The sequence below is a fragment of the Sinohyriopsis cumingii genome, chromosome 7 (assembly GCF_028554795.1).
Source record: "Sinohyriopsis cumingii isolate HCF-2022 chromosome 7, ASM2855479v2, whole genome shotgun sequence".
Lineage (NCBI taxonomy): Eukaryota > Metazoa > Mollusca > Bivalvia > Unionida > Unionidae > Sinohyriopsis > Sinohyriopsis cumingii.
Window position 1 is genome coordinate 55556036 of NC_142967.1, and position 20852 is coordinate 55576887.

At 36.9% G+C, this 20852-nt stretch overlaps 1 protein-coding gene across 2 annotated transcripts in view; it reads right to left on the reverse strand.

Annotated features, from left to right (window-relative positions):
- Positions 1-11739: 11739 nt before the first annotated feature.
- The window catches only part of LOC149795296 (uncharacterized), a 132571-nt gene continuing 123458 nt past the window's right edge, over positions 11740-20852 (reverse strand). For both annotated transcript variants that reach the window (XM_089965021.1, XM_089965022.1), the window contains exon 10: positions 11740-20686. In XM_089965021.1, the coding sequence (XP_089821147.1) occupies positions 20514-20686 (173 nt within the window). In that variant the 3' untranslated portion in view covers positions 11740-20513. The remainder of the gene's footprint in view (positions 20687-20852) is intronic.

Here is a 20852-nt window from a genome sequence, read left to right on the forward strand (position 1 = left end):
ACCATCGGTGGCAAGAACAACGCACCCCGCATTTACCTCCCAATCCCAATTTGAGCGAGATGTCCCAGTTACAACACGAATTGCAATCCTTGATGGATCGCCAAGATTTGTCCGAAACAGAAAAATCGCAAAAGTACGGTCAACTCTTGCAACGACTGCAACTCTTTCACCAGAAAGCTTTAGACGAAACAGCTTTACCCACTCTGAAAGATTTTAAGACCTTGATGAAAAGTCCAGCACCATCACCAGTACCAGTACCAGTACCACCAGTACCCGTGACCAAGACAGAAAAAGGAAAAGAAGAAGAAGAAGAAGGGTTTCAAACTCCACCAGAAAAAGTACGCAAGTTAACAACACCACCTACCTCCAGAATTGGATGGATTAAAAAGATGATGGCCACCCCTTCTTCCTCACAAGAGAAAAAGAAAGTGAAGACAGAAGTGAAGACAGAAGTGAAACAAGAACCGATATCCCCCGCTCAGACATCCTCCTCCTCTTCAACACCTATTGCCGGTCGCACACGCAAAGCCTTGCAATCCAAGAAAATACCCCAAGAGAAAAAGAGTAGCCTCTTCCAAGAGTGGGTGCCTTATTAACACACCAATCCACACAAAAAAATGGAAAAAGTCTTCGCTAGCATTTACTACGATCCCTCGCATCCTGCAGGTTACGCAGGAGTTCAAAAATTGTATCGTGCTGCCAAAACGCGACTGAAAAGTCTCCGTTTACCTCAAGTGCAACGATGGTTACAAGAACAAGCTACCTACACTTTACACAAACCCATTCGACGCAAGTTTGCCAGAAGTCGCACCCGAGTGGAAGGTATCGATCATCAATGGCAAGCCGATTTAGCCGATGTCTCTCATTTGGCCAGCTACAATCGTGGTTACAAATATTTGTTTTGTGTCATCGACGTCTTTTCCAAATTTGCCTGGGTCGTGCCTTTGACTTCCAAATCCAGCAGCGAGTTAGTGCGAGCCCTGCAACGGGTGTTGAAACAAAGCGGTCGTCGCCCTCTTCGATGGCAAACGGACAAAGGCACCGAATTTCTGAACCAAGCTTTCCAAAAAGAATTAAAGAAACGTGACATTCATTTTTTTACCACCGAGAATCCCGAAACCAAAGCCAGCATCGTGGAACGTTTTCAACGCACTTTGAAAGAACGCATGTGGAAACATTTTACGCATCACCACACTCTGAAGTACATCGACATCTTACCGCACCTGGTGCAAGCGTACAACCAATCTTACCATCGAAGCATCGGACGTGCCCCGCAAGACGTGACTCCCGAGAACGAAGTGCTGGTGTTCGAGCGCCTGTTCGGTACGTCCCCGACGAGGGCTGTCCCCAAGAAAAGTGGAGAGTTGGCCGTAGGAGATTGGGTGCGCATTGGCAAAACCAAACGCACTTTCGACAAAGGTTACTTACCTAACTGGACGACCGAATTGTTTCGCGTCACTGGACGAGTGCATGGCCGTCATCCTGCCGTCTATAAATTGGAAGACATGAACGGAGAAGTACTCAAAGGAACGTTTTATTTGCCCGAGTTACAACGTGTCACCAAAAAAGAAGACGACGTGTACGACATCGAAAGCATTCTCGAACGCAGAACCCGTAAAGTGGGCAAACGACGTGTCAAAGAAGTCAAAGTACGTTGGAAAGGATATCCACCCAGTTTCGATTCTTGGATCGACGCTTCGCAAGTCATCGACTATAAAAAGAAGAAGTGACCATCATGCCCTTTCACACAGCAGCAGACGCAGCTACGTCGACCAGTCCTTCTTCCCCTAGTTCTTCTGTGCAAGATTTACAAAAACAACCCTTGTGGGTGTGGTGTGGAGAACGTGTGCCTAAAACGCAAATCGTCTTTTTCTGCCAAATCTTCGTGGTGTATTGTGTCATCGGGGCAGCCATCGCCAATTTGAGTTTGCAACAAGGAGACAAACAATTGTGGACCATTTTATTGAGCAGTTGCATCGGTTACCTGCTTCCCAATCCGTCCCTGAAATTCTCCTCGAACGGGAACGTTGTGTCCAGTGCCAGTGTCAGTCACCACTCCAACAACCACAACCAGAACCCCATTTTGGGCGGAGACACACCTCTGACATCCACTAACCCCTCGGACAGCCACAGAACTCTGGAATTATGAGTCACCAAAACCAATTTTACTTAACCTTACCCAGTGACAGTTCCATGGAGGTGTTTCCCAACAACACGTTGTGCTGTTACACAGCCAAATTACCTCAAGCCATCCCCTTAGATCACGAAGCCCATTGGGAAGTGGCTTTAGTAGAAATGATTCACCCGACCCAAGTCCTCAATGTCATTGCCCAGCAAAATACTTTTACGGTGGAAGTTCATGACGAGCAATTGCAAGAGTACTTGGATAAGAATGTCAAATATGACAATAAAACCTATGATGAGAAACTTAAAACGTGGACCTACAACTTTGTGATTCCCCCAGGCTATTATTTCAGTGGTCATCATTTGGTCAGCGCCATAGCCTCCAAGTTTAATGGTGTGTTTGGGGAAGTTTTTAAGAAGGATAATTTCAGGAACAAAAGTGTCACCATGGAGTACCACAAAGTAGCTCGTCGCTTCTTGATGAAATTTGAGCGAAGTAAAATCGTGTCCATTATATTTTGTCCCGAATTGTTTGACATGTTGGGCGGGGACATGGAGCTGAGGAAGAACTTAGAACGAAAAACATCACCCGAATTACCAGTCATTTTCGACAACGTGACTTTTGGCCAGTATTTTCGTACCCCGGTAGAACTGAACCAAGGACTGAATTTGATGTTCGTGTACTCCGATGTGGTGGAATACAACGTGGTGGGACACACCTCCGTACCGTTACTGCGTGTCATTCCTTTCAAAGTGGATTCTGCCACAAACGCTGACGAGGAAGGTGGAAACACTTATCACGTCCACCGCGAATTTGTCCATCCTCACTATTTGCCGGTCACTAAGTCGTATTTGGACACGGTCAACATTACTATAAAAGGAGATTTGGGACAAAATATTCCATTCACTAACAAAGGAAAAGTCACGGTGAAACTCCATTTTCGAAAACGGTTCTCTCACGATTCGTAAGTAAGTCATGTATCCAGTGTACCAAGGGGTGGCTCGACAGCGAGGACACGGTTTAGGAGACATGTTAAAATCGGCCTTTCGTTCGGTGGCCCCGGTGTTGAAACCGATGGTGACACGCGGATTGCACGCCTTGAAAGATGCGGCACTGACGCAAGGCAAAGAATTTCTCCAAAATGTCATCATCGACAAACAAAACCCTAAAGAAGCCTTCATGAGGGCAGGCAAAAATGTCTTGCTGCAAACGGGCAAAGACATTTTAGGCCGACGAGACACACCTATAAATGCCCTGCAGGCTACCGAGTCAAGCATTCAGCAAGGACAAGGCAGAAAGAGACGACGAAGAAGAAAACACCCTTTCACCAGACTTCAAGCGAGAAAGGCCAAGAAAAGAAGAACCGTTCGAGACTTAGACGTTTTCGATTATTGAAACACAGCAACAACAAAAAATGATGCACCGAGAGTCTTGCGCTTGTTCCAAGACGGAACTGGATCTGTTTGCCATGCCCCCCACCATGATGACCATGCAAGAATCCCAATGGGTGGAATTTCATCCCGTCTCCTCATTGACAGCCTCAGCTCCCATCGAGTTTGAAATCAAAGGACAGCCCGAAGATTACATCGATCTGAATAGCAGTTACTTGTACCTGAAAGTCCAAGTTCTAGATAAGGAGGATGGTGCAGTAGAAGACACTGAGAATATAGCTCCCGTCAACAATTTCATGCATTCCTTGTTCAGCTCAGTGGACTTGTACTTGAATAACAAACTAGTCAGCAGTAGCATGGATACTTACCCTTACCGTGCCTACCTGGAAAATCTCTTGACGTACGGAATAGATGCCAAGGATACTCATCTCAATGCTTGTGTGCTGTGGGAACCTGACGAAGCGAACGAGTTCAACACATTAAAAAAAGACAATGACGGCTTTGTGGAAAGACAAAAGAAAATCCTAGGTGGAAAGAGTTTAGAACTGATGGATCGTTTGCATTTGGACATGTGGTTGCAAGAGAAATATTTGCTGAACGGTGTCAATGTGCGCCTGAGACTGAATCGCAGCAGTGCCGCTTTCCATTTGTTGGCTGATAGTGATGCTACTAAAGGTGGCAATCCTAAAAGCACAATCCTACAAGCCAGACTCTACGTACGGCGCGTGGAAGTGTTACCCAAAGTGGCAAACGACATCAGTCAGACGTTGAGCAGAACGACAGCCAAGTATCCCATCCGACGTGTGGAAGTGAAAACGTTCACCATTTCTGCTGGACTACAATCCATAACCGAAGATCATCTGTTTCAAGGACAGTTACCCAAGCGTTTAATCCTTGGTATGGTCTCAAATGCAGCCTTCAACGGAACCTTCGGTCAAAATCCTTTTAACTTTCAACACTTCGACGTAAAGAAAATCGAAGTCAGTCGTGATGGCAAGACCTTGTGTACCCGACCTTTCGAACCTGACTTTGCCAAGAACAATTACTTGAGATCGTACTTGTCCCTGTACGAAGCCACCGGACAGTTAGGAACCAACACCACTCACGGCATTACGTACAACGATTATGACGGAGGCTATGCTTTGTGGGCTTTCGATTTCACTCCAGACCAAGGCAGCGACGAGGGACATTTCCACCCTATAAAATCTGGCCAGATTCGTGTGGAACTTCAGTTTGCAAATCCTCTGACAGAGACAGTGAACGTCATCCTGTATGCAGAATTCGATAATACGATAGAAATCAACAGTTTGAGAGAAGTCATTCTAGATTATTAGAAAGCCATGGAAGACTGTTATCCCTCTTTACAAAGTGGAGAAACTTTGGAGACGGAATGTGAGGAGATCGTGGAAGAAGGATCCCAAGACAAAGACGAAGAAGTTGTCATGATGAAGTCAAGATGGCCAGAACAAGAAGCCCATTTAGTCTCCTGTTTTGCCAAACACTTGGTCGACAAAATAACGGAATTGATCAAGAAAAATTGCTATGGATGTCAAAACGATCATCCCAGTCAAATTCAACACGATAAATGCCTGATGTTGAGTCAAGAAGAAAAATTGGACGAGTATCTGGACGAAGCTTGGAGCCTCATCTCGAACGAAGACGTGTTGCACCAGTGGTATAAAGACTTGCGTGAACATTCTTGTCCAGCATTAACCACTCAAGAGATCCATCGTATCGAAGCTCTCCTGAATCAGAGTGAGGAAACAGAACGAATAACCGTTTATTCGTCAGACATTTTCAAGCAAAAAGTCAGGATCGAATTGACGACGTATTATTACCTGTGAAGAAGAAGAAAAACACACACAAATCAATGGATACCTGGGAACTTTATTACCTTTTGAACCACAGTTCGTATACGGCTTCTTGGAATCCTGTCGTCTGTGCTAAAGATGAACTCCCTCATCGCAAACCTAAAGACCATCAAGCTTACGTGATCAACACGGACGATAGTCATCTCCCAGGAACCCACTGGGTAGCCGTCTACTTTCCTCAAGAAGGCTGTGTGGAATATTTCGATTCGTACGGATTGCCCCCTTTGGAAGACGATATCATCGACTTTATGAGAAGAAATGCTCAAACCACCCGATTCAATAACGTGAAATTACAAGGCACAGATTCCTTGGTGTGTGGACAATATTGTGTGTATTTTCTGCATCATCGCAGCCTGGGCTATTCCTTAGAACATTTAGTGACTCATTTCGATCCTCGTTCTTCTGCTAGAAACGATGTGAAAGTAGATCGATGGTTTTGTGATCATTATGCTTATCTTTTGTCTCAAGCTAGGAAACGTAGTGTCCATCAATGGCCTAATGATTTCCAACAGTGGAAATCACAATTTCATTCACAACGTTGTCAGCCTTGTTTAAAGTAGATTGTATTTGAAAAAAAATGTTTGTGATTTGAAAAAAAGTTTGATGTTATAGTGTTGGATTATTGTTAAAAATGTTGTTGTTGTTGTTTAGTGTTAAGTGATTTTTGAATAAAAATTGTTGTGTTTAGAAAAAATGCCTTTGTCTTTTGTTTAGGTAGAAGAATGTTGGATTGATGCTCTTTCATTTCTTACTATCCCTCTCATGAACGTTGCGGCTCGAAAACCGTGTGGGGGATGTTTTCCTTCACGTCCGCGCTTTCACTTTAAGAACCGGGTTGTTCCCAGTCTAGCCATCTATTGTCGACTCATCCTCCTAAGAAGATGTGCTCCAAACTAGCTAAGCTCAACGAAGCCTACGTGAATCTGCATAGGGTCAGACACAGTCTGATACCGAAACCAGAAGAAATAGAGAATGTGAGAATGTTAAAAATCACTGAAGACCTGATAGAAGAGCTCTTCAGAGAAGAAATGAACAGGGAGAAAGAAGAATGGACAGAGAAGTACAGACTTCAGAGACAGCAGCAACAGCAGCAACAACAGCAACAGCAGCAACAGCAGCAACCTGAAGCTGACAGAGGCTTTGTCGATTGTCGTATCGACACCAAAGAATTCTTCTTCTCTTTCCGAAGAAGCAGACCTATTGCCAGAAAGTCTATCCTCAGAGGACATCGCATTCTTAGAAACTAAAAGAATGCCATAGCAAAAAAAAAAAACAACAAAAAAAAACAGCCCTTCTCAGGGCTACCCAATACTCTAGAAAAGAAATAACGATCCATTTGCCAATGTGTGTGTGTGTGTGTGTGTGTGTGTGTGTGTGTGTGTGTAGGTAGAGTAGTGTGAAAATAAACACTAACTCTTTCTTAAAAATTGTGAGGGTATGTGTTTGTGTGTTTGTGTTTGTAAGTGATAAAGTAGGTTGGTGTGGATAGTAGATTAAAATGATGTTTGTTTTTTTTGGGCTGTTTGAGGTGTAGATTTGGGGTTAGATTGGATTGCTTTGGGTATGTGGATAGTCTATTGAAGTGATTTATAAAAATTTTACAATAGTGATGGGTAGCATAAAAAAGTGAGCGAGTGTTTCTTTTAGGTCCGCGCGTTATTGTTTTTTTTGGTCGTGATCTAGGTAAGATGAATTTTATGTTATTAGGGGGATGTTTTCCTTCACGTACGCGCTTTCACTATAAATTGAAACTCGTTCGGCAGTCCAGCTACCCTTGTTGATTGATCAACACCAAAAATGAACACGAGACTGGAGAAACTGTTGGAGCTTCATGTGCATCTGGAATATGCCAGGCGCATATTAAATGAACTGGCCGAGGAAGCCATTGTCGAGGAGGGAAGGATAAGAGAGGAGGAGAGAAGATATAAAGAAGAAGAAGAAAGAAGATATAAAGAGGAAAGAAGAAACAAAGAAGAGGAGGAGGAAAAGGAGAGAAGAAATTTCAAAATCCCAGAGAGCGAAAATTGGGATTCTGAAGCGACATATCCTGCCTCTGCTCTCTCCCCCCAAAAGGTAAAAAGTAACTGGGGGATAAGATGTGTATGTGGCGCCAGGCCTGGAAGGTGCCACCATTAACCAGGTGTCCATGAAGTTCCAAACAAAACAGCCCTTTTCAGGGCTACCCAATACTCTAGAAAAGAAATAACGATCAATTTGCCAATGTATGTAGGTAGAGTAGTGTGAATATAAACACTAACTCTTTTTAATGTGTGAGGGTATGTGTTGGTGTGTTTGTGTTTGTAAGAGTAAAGGTATGTTTGTGCGAATAGTAGATTATGGGTTTCTTAATTGTTTGTTAGCAAATGTGGAGAGTATAGTTTGGGTTATATTATATGAAATGAAAAAGTAGGGGATGTTTTCCTTCACGTCCGCGCGATGTTGGGTCATCATCTAGGTAAGATCCATTTTATGTTTTAGGGGGATGTTTTCCTTCACGTTCGCGCTTTTCGTATAAGAACCCACAGTATTCGTTGTTCAAACCATTCTGCAAAGAATACAAAGAAGATGGCGTCAAACCACCTTAACAAAATGGAAAAATTGCAAAACGTCATGGACAATTTAGGAATGTTTGAGCAAATGTTGGTTAACCTAAACGAGGATCACTACTCATATAGTCCCCATAGAGTGAAGATGGAGATAAACAATTTACGAAAAATGAAGGTAATCATTAGTGATCTGTTGAAAGAAATAAAGGAGGAAAAGGAGGATGAAGAGGAAAGGATAAGGATGAGAGAATGGAATGAAAAAATTGAAAAAGAAGAAGAAAATGAAAAGAGGAAGAAAGAAGAGGAGGAAGAGAAGAAGAAAGAAGAGGAGAAGAAAAAAAAGAAAGAGAAGAAGAGTGTAGGAGATAAAATAAGAACTTGGTGGAGGAAAAGAAGAAATTAGAAGAAGAAGAAAACCCAAAGGCCCTTTTCAGGGCCAGCCATATTTCTCGAAAAGAGATAGTCTTTGAATTGCCTACCCCTTTTTAAAAATTTTTTTAAATTTTTTTAAAAAAGAAATCCCATGTTCAATTCCCCTTGTCCGTAAAGTGACCCACGATTTATTGCCATGTTCAATTCCCCTTGTCCGTAAAGTGACCCACGATTTATTGCCATGTTAAATTCCCTTGTCCGTAAAGTGACCCACGATTTTTCTCCATGTTAAATTTCCATTGTCCGTAAAGTGACCCAAGGGTGTTTTTAATGCTAATTCCCATTGTCCGTAAAGCGCCCCCTTTCACTACTTACCACAGGTTGGTGAGACAAGCATGTATAATCTTAGAAATAGGCATAATTTTATTCAAAATCTTGCTAGACACGAATCAAGATGAAATTCATTGTTACACTCTTATATTTATGTCTGAATTTTACACCCAGATGCAGTAAATGGTGGAAGTAACCATTCTATCTTTAGAAGAAAAACACAAAGACTGCACAAGTTTGCCCATTTGTTAGCTGGTAAAAGGAAACTTATGTTCTTAATATTGAAATTAGGAATTGGCTTACATAATGAATTGTATTCTAGTCATTTGATAGGTAATACATAAGGTACACATGGCATATTTACTTCCATACACTATATTGAACAGCGTATCAAATTGGTTTAAAACCAGTTATCTTTGGTTTAAAATAAGTCATCCTTGGTTTAAAATCAACCATCTTTGGTTTAAAATCAGTCATCTTTGGTTTAAAATCATCAGCCATCTTTGGTTTAAAGTAAGTCATCTTCGATTTAAAATCAGCCAAATTTGGTTTATTATCAGCCAACTTTGGTTTAAAATAAGTCATCCTTGGTTTAAAATCAGTCATCTTTGGTTTAAAATCAGCTAACTTTGATTTAAAATCAGTCATCTTTGGTTTAAAATAAGCCAACTTTGGTTTAAAATAAGTCATCTTTGGTTTAAAGTAAGTCATCTTTTGTTTAAAATCAGCCAACTTTGGTTTAAAGTAAGTCATCTGTGGTTTAAAATCAGTCATCTTTGGTTAAAATCAGCCAACTTTGATTTAAAATCAGCTAACTTTGGTTTAAAATCAGCCATCATTGGTTTAAAATCAGCCATCTTTGGTTTAAAAGCAGTTATCTTTGGTTTAAAATCAGACATCTTTGGTTTAAAATAAGTCATCTTTGGTTTAAAGTAAGTCATCTTTTGTTTAAAATCAGCCAACTTTGGTTAAAATAAGTCATATTTGGTTTAAAATAACTCATCTTTGGTTTAAAATCAGCCAACTTTGGTTTAAAATCAGTCATTCTTGGTTTAAAATCTGTCATCTTTTGTTTAAAATCAGCCAACTTTGGTTTAATATCAGCCAACTTTGGTTTAAAATCAGTTGTTGTTGTTGTTGTATGGTTTAACGCCATTTTCAGCACATGATAGACTATACATGGTAGCCAGTATTAACGGTGGAGGAAGAACCCGGTAAAACACCAGAAAGAACCACCGACCTACGAGAAGCTACTGGCAAGCTTTCTCACATACCCACATTGGCAGAATTCGAGACTCGAACCTACGCAGACAGAGGTGAGATGGCAGTGATCCGTAACGGAGAGCGCTTTAGACCACTCGGCCACTCGGAGCCCCCTTAAAATCAGTCATCTTTGGTTTAAAATCAGCCAACTTTGGTTTAAAATCAGCTAACTTGGTTTAAAATCAGTCATCTTTGGTTTAAAATCAGCCAACTTTGGTTTAAAATCAGCCAACTTTGGTTTAATATTAGCCATTTTTGGTTTAAAATCAGCCAACTTTGGTTTAAAATCAGTCATCTTTGGTTTAAAATAAATCCTCTTTGGTTTAAAATCAGCCAACTTTGGTATAAAATCAGTCATCTTTGGTTTAAGATCAGTCATCTTTGGTTTAAAATCAGCCAACTTTGGTTTAATTGTCATCTGTTTTAAAATCATCTTTGGTTTAAAATCAGTTATCTTTGGTTTTAAAAAAGCCATCTTTGGTTTAAGATCAGTCATCTTTGGTTTAAAATCAGTCATCCTTGGTTTAAAATCAGTCATCTTTGCTTTAAAATCAGCCAACTTTGATTTAAAATCAGCCATCTTTGGTTTAAAATCAGTCATCTTTGATTTAAAATCAATCTTTGGTTTAAAATCAGTCATCTTTGGTTTAAAATCAGTCATCTTTGGTTTGAAATCAGCCAACTTTGATTTAAGGTCAGTCATATATATATACCGTCAATGCAAATATTTTGTTATATGGGATCATCTGAATTTATTGCAGATGTTGATATTTGCTTACTAAACTTTTTGGAAACTTAAAGACAAAAAACATATTATGTATTTGAGGAGTATTCAAAAGTTAATTTCTCTAATCAATTATTATTGTCACATTGATAAAGACAGACATGATGATCATTTTTAGCTGTTGATTTTCTTCTGTATTTATTTTGGTGTATGTAGTCTTGTCCAGTATCAGCTACAGATAATTTATTCATTGCATTCATTTTATGCGGCTATAATGTAATTTTCTTATCCATTGTAAATGGGGGAGGCTTACTCTAAGTTATAAGACTTGTAGAAATATCCTACTGTCATCATTTATGGCAATAAAATGTTTAAGTATAATTTTACTATTTCCTTTAAAACTTGTTAAGACTCATTTGCATAAAATAAATTTTTCATTATTGAAATAAAAGATTTTAAAATTTTAAATCTTTATTTTGTCTTAAAATGAAAGTCAGCTCAGATCTCAATAAAAGCCAAACCGGTCATACTCTGTGATTTTTTTTCTCAAACTCAACATATACAGTTTGTGGATGCATCAGATTCTGGCCCCAACAGCTCCCATGTGTTACATTACAATCACATTAGCATGCAATAGCTTTGACCCTGATATTGGTGATACCTACCAAGATGAAAGTGCCCACGATAGTCGTCTTTAAATTTGCCTTTTAGAAACGGGAAAGTAAAGATGTAGTGGGGACTAAAACTGCTTATGGGTTTATTTTTATATGCTGATTATTTCTGTTATTGAAATAATTTTCAAATGCTTTTGATATGCACGATATGAAAGCATTAAAAAAAATCAGCATAAGCTGCATATAAATTAAAGGGATAGACAGATAGTTGGATGGATAAGCTAGATAGAGATTGACAGACAAATTTGATATACATGAATAGAGACGAACAGGCAAGCACAGACAGATAGATATAGTTGATTGCTCTTAACAGTGAAATCTCAATCAAACAATCGATCAATAGATCGAAAAGTTTTTCAAAGTTACAGTAAGCCACGAAAAGGTTCTTAATTTTTTGGGCTATCAAAAGATATGGAAATAAGATGAATTAAAACCAACAAGAATTGTCTTGTACAATGTTTATTCACTACTGATACAAAATAATTCTGACGAGCAGAGATAACAATCTCACGGTAAAATCAAAGCATATGCAAGACAAACATCATCCGAACCATGCACACTTCTGCTTGACTTGTCAATGGATAATACCGTCCGATCAGTGTCTGACCACCCTTCCTGAGGATAACAGTAAAATGAAAAGTACAGACCCTGAAGCAACAGCACTTCTTAATATGAAGGGTAGAATCTATGTATCTGAGGCAGACATGTCCTTATATTACATATAATCAATATATCTGAGGCAGACATGTCCTTCTGTTATATATAATCAATGTATGAGGCAGACATGTCCTTCTATTACAAAGAATCTATGTATCTGAGGTAGACATATCCTTCTATTACATAGAATCTATGTATCCGAGGCAGACATGTCCTTCTATTATATATAATCAATGTATGAGGCAGACATGTCCTTCTTTTACATAGAATCAATGTATCTGAGGCAGACATGTCCTTCCATTATATATAATCTATGTATCTGAGGCAGACATGTCCTTCTATTATATATAATCAATGTATGAGGCAGACATGTCCTTCTTTTACATAGAATCTATGTATTTGAGGTGGCATGTTCTTCTATTATATAGAAATATGTATTTCTGAAGCAGGCATGTCCTTCCACTATGTGACAGTGAGAAAGGCAGAAGCATAAAATTTTACAATTGAGCAAAATGAAAAATGTCAGTGAACTAGTACAGCTTTGGCAGATATCCAAAATTTCATAATATTAGTTAACCAATCAGAAACAATTGTTTGAGTTGACAAGTGTTATTTGAAAAAAAGTCATTCTCTCATTAATTATTCTTATCGATCCTTACAATTTACCAATCAATTATTTTCTATAATGCTGACTTTTTTAAGATCATACCTTTACATCAAAAAGCATGTTAACATTTATTAGCAAAGTTGATGTAATTATGACAAAGTTCTCAATTATAATAATTTAAACATATGACAATAACACTGAAGAGATAATTTCCATGTAAAATGATGAAATGGATTAAAATAAAGACCAAGAGTTCCATGTGGGTCTGGTATCACTCAAATAGCTTAAATAAAAATACCTCAACAATGTTACCCATAGTCAAGCACATCCATGTTCGTGTAGATATTGGCTTATATAGTAAGTTTGACTAAAATCTGATATAAAAAAGACTTCCTAGATATAACAAGGTCAGCCTATCAGCTTTCAAAATACTAAAAGAACATAAATTATACTAATATCACTCATAACTGAAATATTCTCAGATCTTGATGACATAAGCCTATATACCAAATTAGATCAAAATCCAATCAGAAATACTGCCTCTAGAGTGAAAGTGAGGTCCGCCAATCAAATGCCAAGATGTCTAATTAAAATACACAATGCTCAGGTATTGCTCATGATCAAACTTACCCAAGATCTTGATAACAGAAGCTTATTTACCAAGTATACAGACATACAGACATTTACACAGATGCCAAAAATCATTACTATGTTGAGCTACTGCCAAGTCAGCCTTGACAATAAAAATTAACATATTTAAGAAGTGAATGATATAAACTCTACCAGTGAATAATGAAAATGTTCAACTTTATAGTGAGATTATTACAAGTGGATGTATGACAATTCAAAATGTATAGATATACTGATATGCATATAATGTTAATCTGAACAAAAGTGCTCAAGCTGGATTGAAAACTAAAGCTGTACACTTTGTCCTACATAGTAAATGTTAAAGTATCCATTGTCATACTTAGTAAAATATATCCATTGTCCTACATAGTAAATGTGAAAATATTCATTGTCCTACATATTAAATGTGAAAATATTCATCGTCCTACTTACTAAATGTGAAAGTATCCATTGTCCTACACAGGAAATGTGAAAGTATCCATTGTCCTAATATGAAATGTGAAAATATCCATTGTCCCACATAGTAAATGTGAAAGTACCCGCCACTGTCCTACATAGTAAATGTGAAAGTATATTTTGTCCTACATAGGAAATGTGAAAGAATCCATTGTCCTACATAGGAAATGTGAAAGTATCCATTGTCCTACATAGGAAATGTGAGAGTATATTTTGTCCTACATAGGAAATGTGAAAATACCCATTGTCCTATGTAGTAAATGTAAAAATATCCATTGTCCTACACAGAAAATGTAAAAATACCCACCACTGTTCTACATAGTAAATGTGAAAATATCCATTGTCCTACACAGTAAATGTGAAAGTACACATTGCTGTACATAGTAAATGTGAAAGTACACATTATCCTACATAGTAAATGTGAAAGTACACATTATCCTACATAGTAAATGTGAAAGTTTTCATTGTTCTACATAGTAATGTTAAAATATACATTGTTGTACATTGTAAATGTAAAAGTTTTGCTTACCTGCAGAATTATAAAGCTGCATATTTATTCACATAATATTCAGTAAAGTACAGGTAAAAGAATTTCTACCAACTATACAACAGACATCTTGGCATGTGGGTAAGCATGCATCCAGTATTCAAAGACAACATACAGTTTGAAAGCTTAGCCATATACCTTTAGAAACACTAGACACAAAAGTTACCACAAACTATATCCTTTCATTACAAAGAAAATAATGTATGGAAATACTAATTATGTGCCCATATTATTCACTAAAGCATACACTAAATAATCTGCATACTCATTACACTAATCCATCTGAGTGTACAGATTATCCTAAGCAGAACAGTGTACCACCAGATCTGTCATATAAGAATCTGTGATGTCTACTGGCAGTAATAAGCAGAACATTGTACATCCAGATCTGTCATTATATAAAAAGAATATGTGATGTCTACTGGCAGTAATAGGCAGAATATACAACCAGATCTGTCACCATATAGTTAGAATGTGTGCCATCTATTGGCAGTAATTAGGAGAACTGTATAGACCCACATCTTTTGTCACATAATCAGAACATATGTTGCTTTGCTGGCAATAATAAACTGAATAAAAACAGAGCAGAGCGAGATCTGTCATTCAAAATGCACCAACAGATCAGCTGGATATGTTTTACATGGGTAAACATTACAATCTTTTACATCATTCTGACATTCTCTTCACTAGTGTATATATAAAAAGCAATAAATAAATTAACTGTAATGAGGCTGAAATAAAATTAGAAGTATAAAATAAATAATATCACAGATTTGTTTGACTATTAACAGATCATGCAAACAATAAATACTTGTGAGTAATTATGAGTTTAAATTAATTTATATGCCCATGCTTAAGCCATAAAAAAGATTGAAATTTGAATTTACTACATGTGTATATACCATCATAACTTATCTAAATATCTGGACATTAAGAAAATAATTACCTTTCTCTGTTGAGATAAATACCTTTCTCTGTCCAGATAATTATGTCTGTCCAGATAATTACCTTTCTCTGTCCAAATTGTCTTTCTCTGTTCAATTACCATTCTCTGTTCATATATAATTATCTTTCTCTGTCCAGGTAATTGCCTTTCTGTTCAGATAATTACCTTTCTCTGCCCAAATAATTACCTTTATCGGTCCAGATAATTACACGTACCTTTCTCTTGTCAGATAATTACCTTTCTCTGTCAAAATAATCACCTTTCTAAGACAAGTTAATTTATCTTCTAATGAAATTTTCAATCTTCCAGAATATTTTTTCTGGAAATGTAAACCCCTAATTGTCAGGACTTCACATCAATGGGACACAGCAAAGACAATGCTTGTCAGAAGTGGTCTAGGTAAACAAGGTTTCACTGTATCCTTGATTGCAAAAAAGAACAATTTACTGATAATGTTTCTGTTTTACTTTTGCAAATAAAGAATTTTGATTATATTTCAGGTATTTCTTGGGGTTTTTTCCTTGTAAACCTAGAACAGGTTTTTCACTGTTTACATGTAATGCTGGTGCTAATTGTCACTAGGAATTTTTCTACGAATGAAACCTAGATCCAGTATCAATACTGTCTCATAATGCAAAGATTGTTTTGGACACAAAAAATGTATCATTGAAATGAGATACATTTATTCATATGACCTTACATCTGAAAATCTGAAAAATATTCTAGACTTTCTTTTTAAAAAAATGCCTGAAGCGACCTTTACACCAAAATTTCAAATATGACAATGATTGCCCTAAATATGTAAATGGGCCAAATCATTCAGACTGGTTCTGATATTTAATTGCAGAATATCATTATACTACTGCTAAAGTAGGTGTGAAGACCAAACTGACAATGTCCAAACTAAAGTTATCAATATGAAATATGCCACTGAATGAAACCAACACTACAAGAACATATAAAACTTAAGTGTCAGGCATACTGACCATTTTATCACAAATAAATGTAAACCCAAATTTAGTCTACTGTAAAAGAGAAACTGAAGACAATAATCAACTATATGAATTTCCATTTAAGAAGAGTTGCAATACCAAATATTCATAATGGCTGCCATGGTGGCCATATTGGATATCATAAAAGCACTACTTTCATTTAGGACCAACTATACATTATATGAAGTCTTCTAGTGAAATCCCAATTTCAATATGATGTTTTCCATCAAGGAGGAGCAGCAATACAAAGATCTGCAAGATGGCCACTGGCTGGCCATATTGGATGTCAGACCATGTGAAGTTTCACTGAAGACCAAGTAAATACAATAAGAAGTCTTTGGGCAAAAAGCCCATACTGACATGACTTTCTGCTCTGGAGGAGTAGGAATAACAAACTTTTCAAGATGGCTGCAGTGGTGACCATAATGGACATCTTCCGATAAAATTACATTTAGGATCAAATGGACATCATAACAACTCAAATCAGTATGAACTGCCATGTTGATTTGACCAGTCAATCAAGAGCAGTAGCAATATTAAGATTTACGAGATGGACACTGTGGTGGCCATATTGGTGGTCAAGCAGCACTATTACCATTTAGGAATAACCAGACCTTGGGATGACTGTGTTCATGGGAATCCTTAAAGTAGTTTAGAAGAAGCGATAACAAATTCACTCTAATGGATGGATAACCAATGACTCACACTAGACAGAGGATGAATCACATAAGCTTTTCTGGGATATGATCAGTCGAATTAAGAAAGACAATTACTCTCAAACAGATATGTCCTCAAAGATTACTGCTTTCTTCACAGCAACAATGAACAGTATATGGGTTGTTATGACTGCAAGAAACTTGAAACACAAATATTATTTTTTAAAATTGTAAAGTTCCTTATCAGTTCAATGTTGATCTTTTTACTTGAGCAAAATATATCAGTTATTTCATCTTAAAATTGTACACCAATAACCACGAACAGATTGAAACATATGCAACAATGTCAGTTGCATTTGATATTTACAGACATATTACTCTATTATAATGATGTACATTGAAGCTATAGAGCATAACATTTGATAGTGAGACTGCCTTATAATAAAGTGTGGTACAGTAGTACTTCCTGATGATAACACTGTCCATGGCAGTCATAGACTGTACCATCTTATAGTCAGACTGTATTATAATGAAGTATGATACAGTATTCCCTCACTGTAACATTGTCCATTGAGCCAAAGACTTAACCATTTTATAGCCAGACTGCCTTATAATGAATTAAGATGCATTTTAATTAACATTACCCATGGCAGCCATAGGCTGTACCCTGAATAATGATTTCTTCCACTGTCAGACTCTAACTACATTTATTACTGACAGTAAATATAAAGGTGTAATAACACCTGTATGATTTCTTCCATTGTCAGACTCTAGCTGCATTTATTACTGACAATAAATATAAAGGTGTAATAACAATTGTATGATTTCTTCCACTGTCAGACTCTAACTACATTTATTACTGACAGTAAATATAAAGGTGTAATTGTAACAACACTTGTATGATTTCTTCCATTGTCAGACTCAAGCTGCATTTATTACTGACAGTAAATATAAAGGTGTAATAACACCTGTATGATTTCTTCCATTGTCAGACTCTAGCTGCATTTATTACTGACAGTAAATATAAAGGTGTAATAACACCTGTATGATTTCTTCCATTGTCAGACTCTAACTACATTTATTACTGACAGTAAATATAAAGGTGTAATAAAACCTGTATGATTTCTTCCATTGTCAGACTCTAGCTGCATTTATTACTGACAATAAATATAAAGGTGTAATAACAATTGTATGATTTCTTCCACTGTCAGACTCTAGCTGCATTTATTACTGACAATAAATATAAAGGTGTAATAACAATTGTATGATTTCTTCCACTGTCAGACTCTAACTACATTTATTACTGACAGTAAATATAAAGGCGTAATTGTAACAACACTTGTATGATTTCTTCCATTGTCAGACTCTAGCTGCATTTATTACTGACAGTAAATATAAAGGTGTTAAAACACCTGTAAAGTGTAATACATCATGTAGTTTTGAAATTGTTCCAACCTTACAACAGTTGTATTCACATTATGCTAATATAACAATTAAACCATTTGTATCACAATCTGTAATGACCTGTACTGAATTTTCTTCCTCTGTACTTTCATGGTCAAAGAATTTAATCTAGAGTTAAAGAAATTTATCAAACATTGAAAAAGTATCTCAACTACTGGTGATATAGTTTTCAGAGTTTGCATGCACAACAAAACTGATATGTTCAGATCCTGAGAATGGCTAAGTGTAAAGCACTATTCTATTCTATTCTCTTGGTAAACAGGAAGACTCTAGATCTAATTCTCTAACGTACAAGAATTTTTCTTTTAGACTCAACTGCTTGTTTAAAAAAAGAATGTTCGTTCTATCTTTTTTTTGTCAGCGTCAACTCCAAAGCCATTTTGATGCAATGTCTTAATAAATATTTAATCTACATTATAATTATCTAATACTGAGAAGCATGCTTCCCTCCAAATAGTAAAATTTTGACAAGAAGAAATATTCAGTCTATGTAGAACATATAAAACTATTCAGTATCTGCACCTCTTATCTGCATATATGTGAAGGACTGCAGCCATGAAGAAAAGTATAATAGTGGGAGATGTGGATGTTAACTAATTAACTTTTATTTCTTTAACTTAATGGAAATAAACTTCTAATTTCATAAATGTTTTAATCTAGTGAAACATTTGACATAACATCAATAATCAACATATGCAATTACACGCCAAACTTTATCCAGGATTGTCACACAGATAGGGAATTCCCCTTTCAGGTATTTTCCTAAGGGGGTTATTTTGATATGTAAGATCATAATTTTTATATGCCAACAGTAACTGTGAGTAAACTCCTAGGGCCAAAAACAAGTGTGTTTCAGGTCTGCCAACCATCTCTGTTTTTCGTTGTTGACCTTAGCACTTCTTTCCTCCAGGGTAAAAAAAATCTAACTGAGCTGGTTTATCCCAGTACCTGAGCACATAGTGCATCATATACACTAATCGTTTAATATATATAATGGTTTTTTTTAAAAATTGAAAAAACTACCCACCCTAATTTTAAAACTAGTGCAATAGGAAACACGCATATTCTGGAGGGCCTAATAGTATGTTTCAACAAATGTGTATAAAAGATAAAACTTTTATATCTACATTATCAGTACAGTAGAAGTGATCATTATATGACAATGGTACTACATCACATTCATTAGAATGCAGGTAACTGGAGAGACCGTACCACCAAAATACCAATACAAAATGTCTGCCACTGTACAGTCTTGGCAAGTTCAGTTAGTAAAATGATTTTGATAACAAGATAATCAATGAAAGCATCTCAATGCTCGATTGCAAAATGGCAGTAAGTGCTTGATTGTGGCAGTTGATCCAGAAGTCAAGCACACGCATGAACTGATTGAGATCTGTAAATATTAATGAATATTACAGGTTTAATTGCAGTCAGAACAAAGTGATTGCAATTTTCATGATATCACTCAGTTTCGAAGGTTGGATTCATTGAATTGGGGGTCGGGGTGAACAATCATGTATCCCAGAGAAAATACCACATATATACTCATTTACATTGACAAAATGTGCTTCTTTCAAGGTATCCATTGTTCTATCCAGATTTTCTTAGGAGGTCACCAAGATAACCCTAAACAAGTGAAAGGCTACAAGGACTTTTTCTTCAGTAATCAAGGGGTAAAATGTTGAAGCTTATTTGTAAAAGTCAATGCTAGCTATTAGACAAAAATGCTGAACCATTAAAAGTTGCACCATCGTCATCTTTTTTTAGAAATTTAATTGATAAATCATACAGGATGTAACAAAAAAAATGTCACTCTACAATGACCAAAAAGCCAACAAGAATGCACTTGTGTATGCATGTTTAAAGTATGCAAAATGCAGATTTAAGTCCCTTTCAAATCATGTCCACCTCATTTGTGTGATAAAACATATTAAATCTTTTCCAGTGGACTTTCTTTGCTCCTTTGTGTCAAAAGCTAGATATTTTAGTCTCTCTCACAAGAATGCTGAATGTAAGCTAAACATGAAAATAAAACTGCTGTGTGATTGGCTGTTTTTGGTCCTGGCTGCCTAAAAATCAGACATTTAGGGCTATGTTGTGATTGTCTGTTTTGTCTCCAGATTGTCTAAAACTCCGATATTGATATCTATGCTGATGATTACTTCAGGACTGAATGATCACACCCCTCTTATCTATGGAAGATGTACCCCTCCTATTGTTAGGACTGATGGGAGATGCCTGACACCTGGTTGAGCCATATTTTCATCCTTCTCCTTCCTTTGGGTTGAAACAGAGAGGCAGTCGCCAGGATCGTCCGCCATGCACACGAAGATCGAGCCATTGTTGAATGTTGGAAACCAAATGGATATCATCCTCCAACTGGGAATCGTTGATGCTGATAGAATCTAATGGTTCCTTACTGCCCTTCTCACAAGCTAAATAATAATAATAACATTAATAATAATAATAATAATAATAATAAAAACAATAACAACAATAATAATAATAACAAAGGTGATAATAATGGTGTCTTGACAAAATATGCATTTCTATACTGCTATGAACAACCACAACACAAAAATGAGGATAAACTCCACCAAC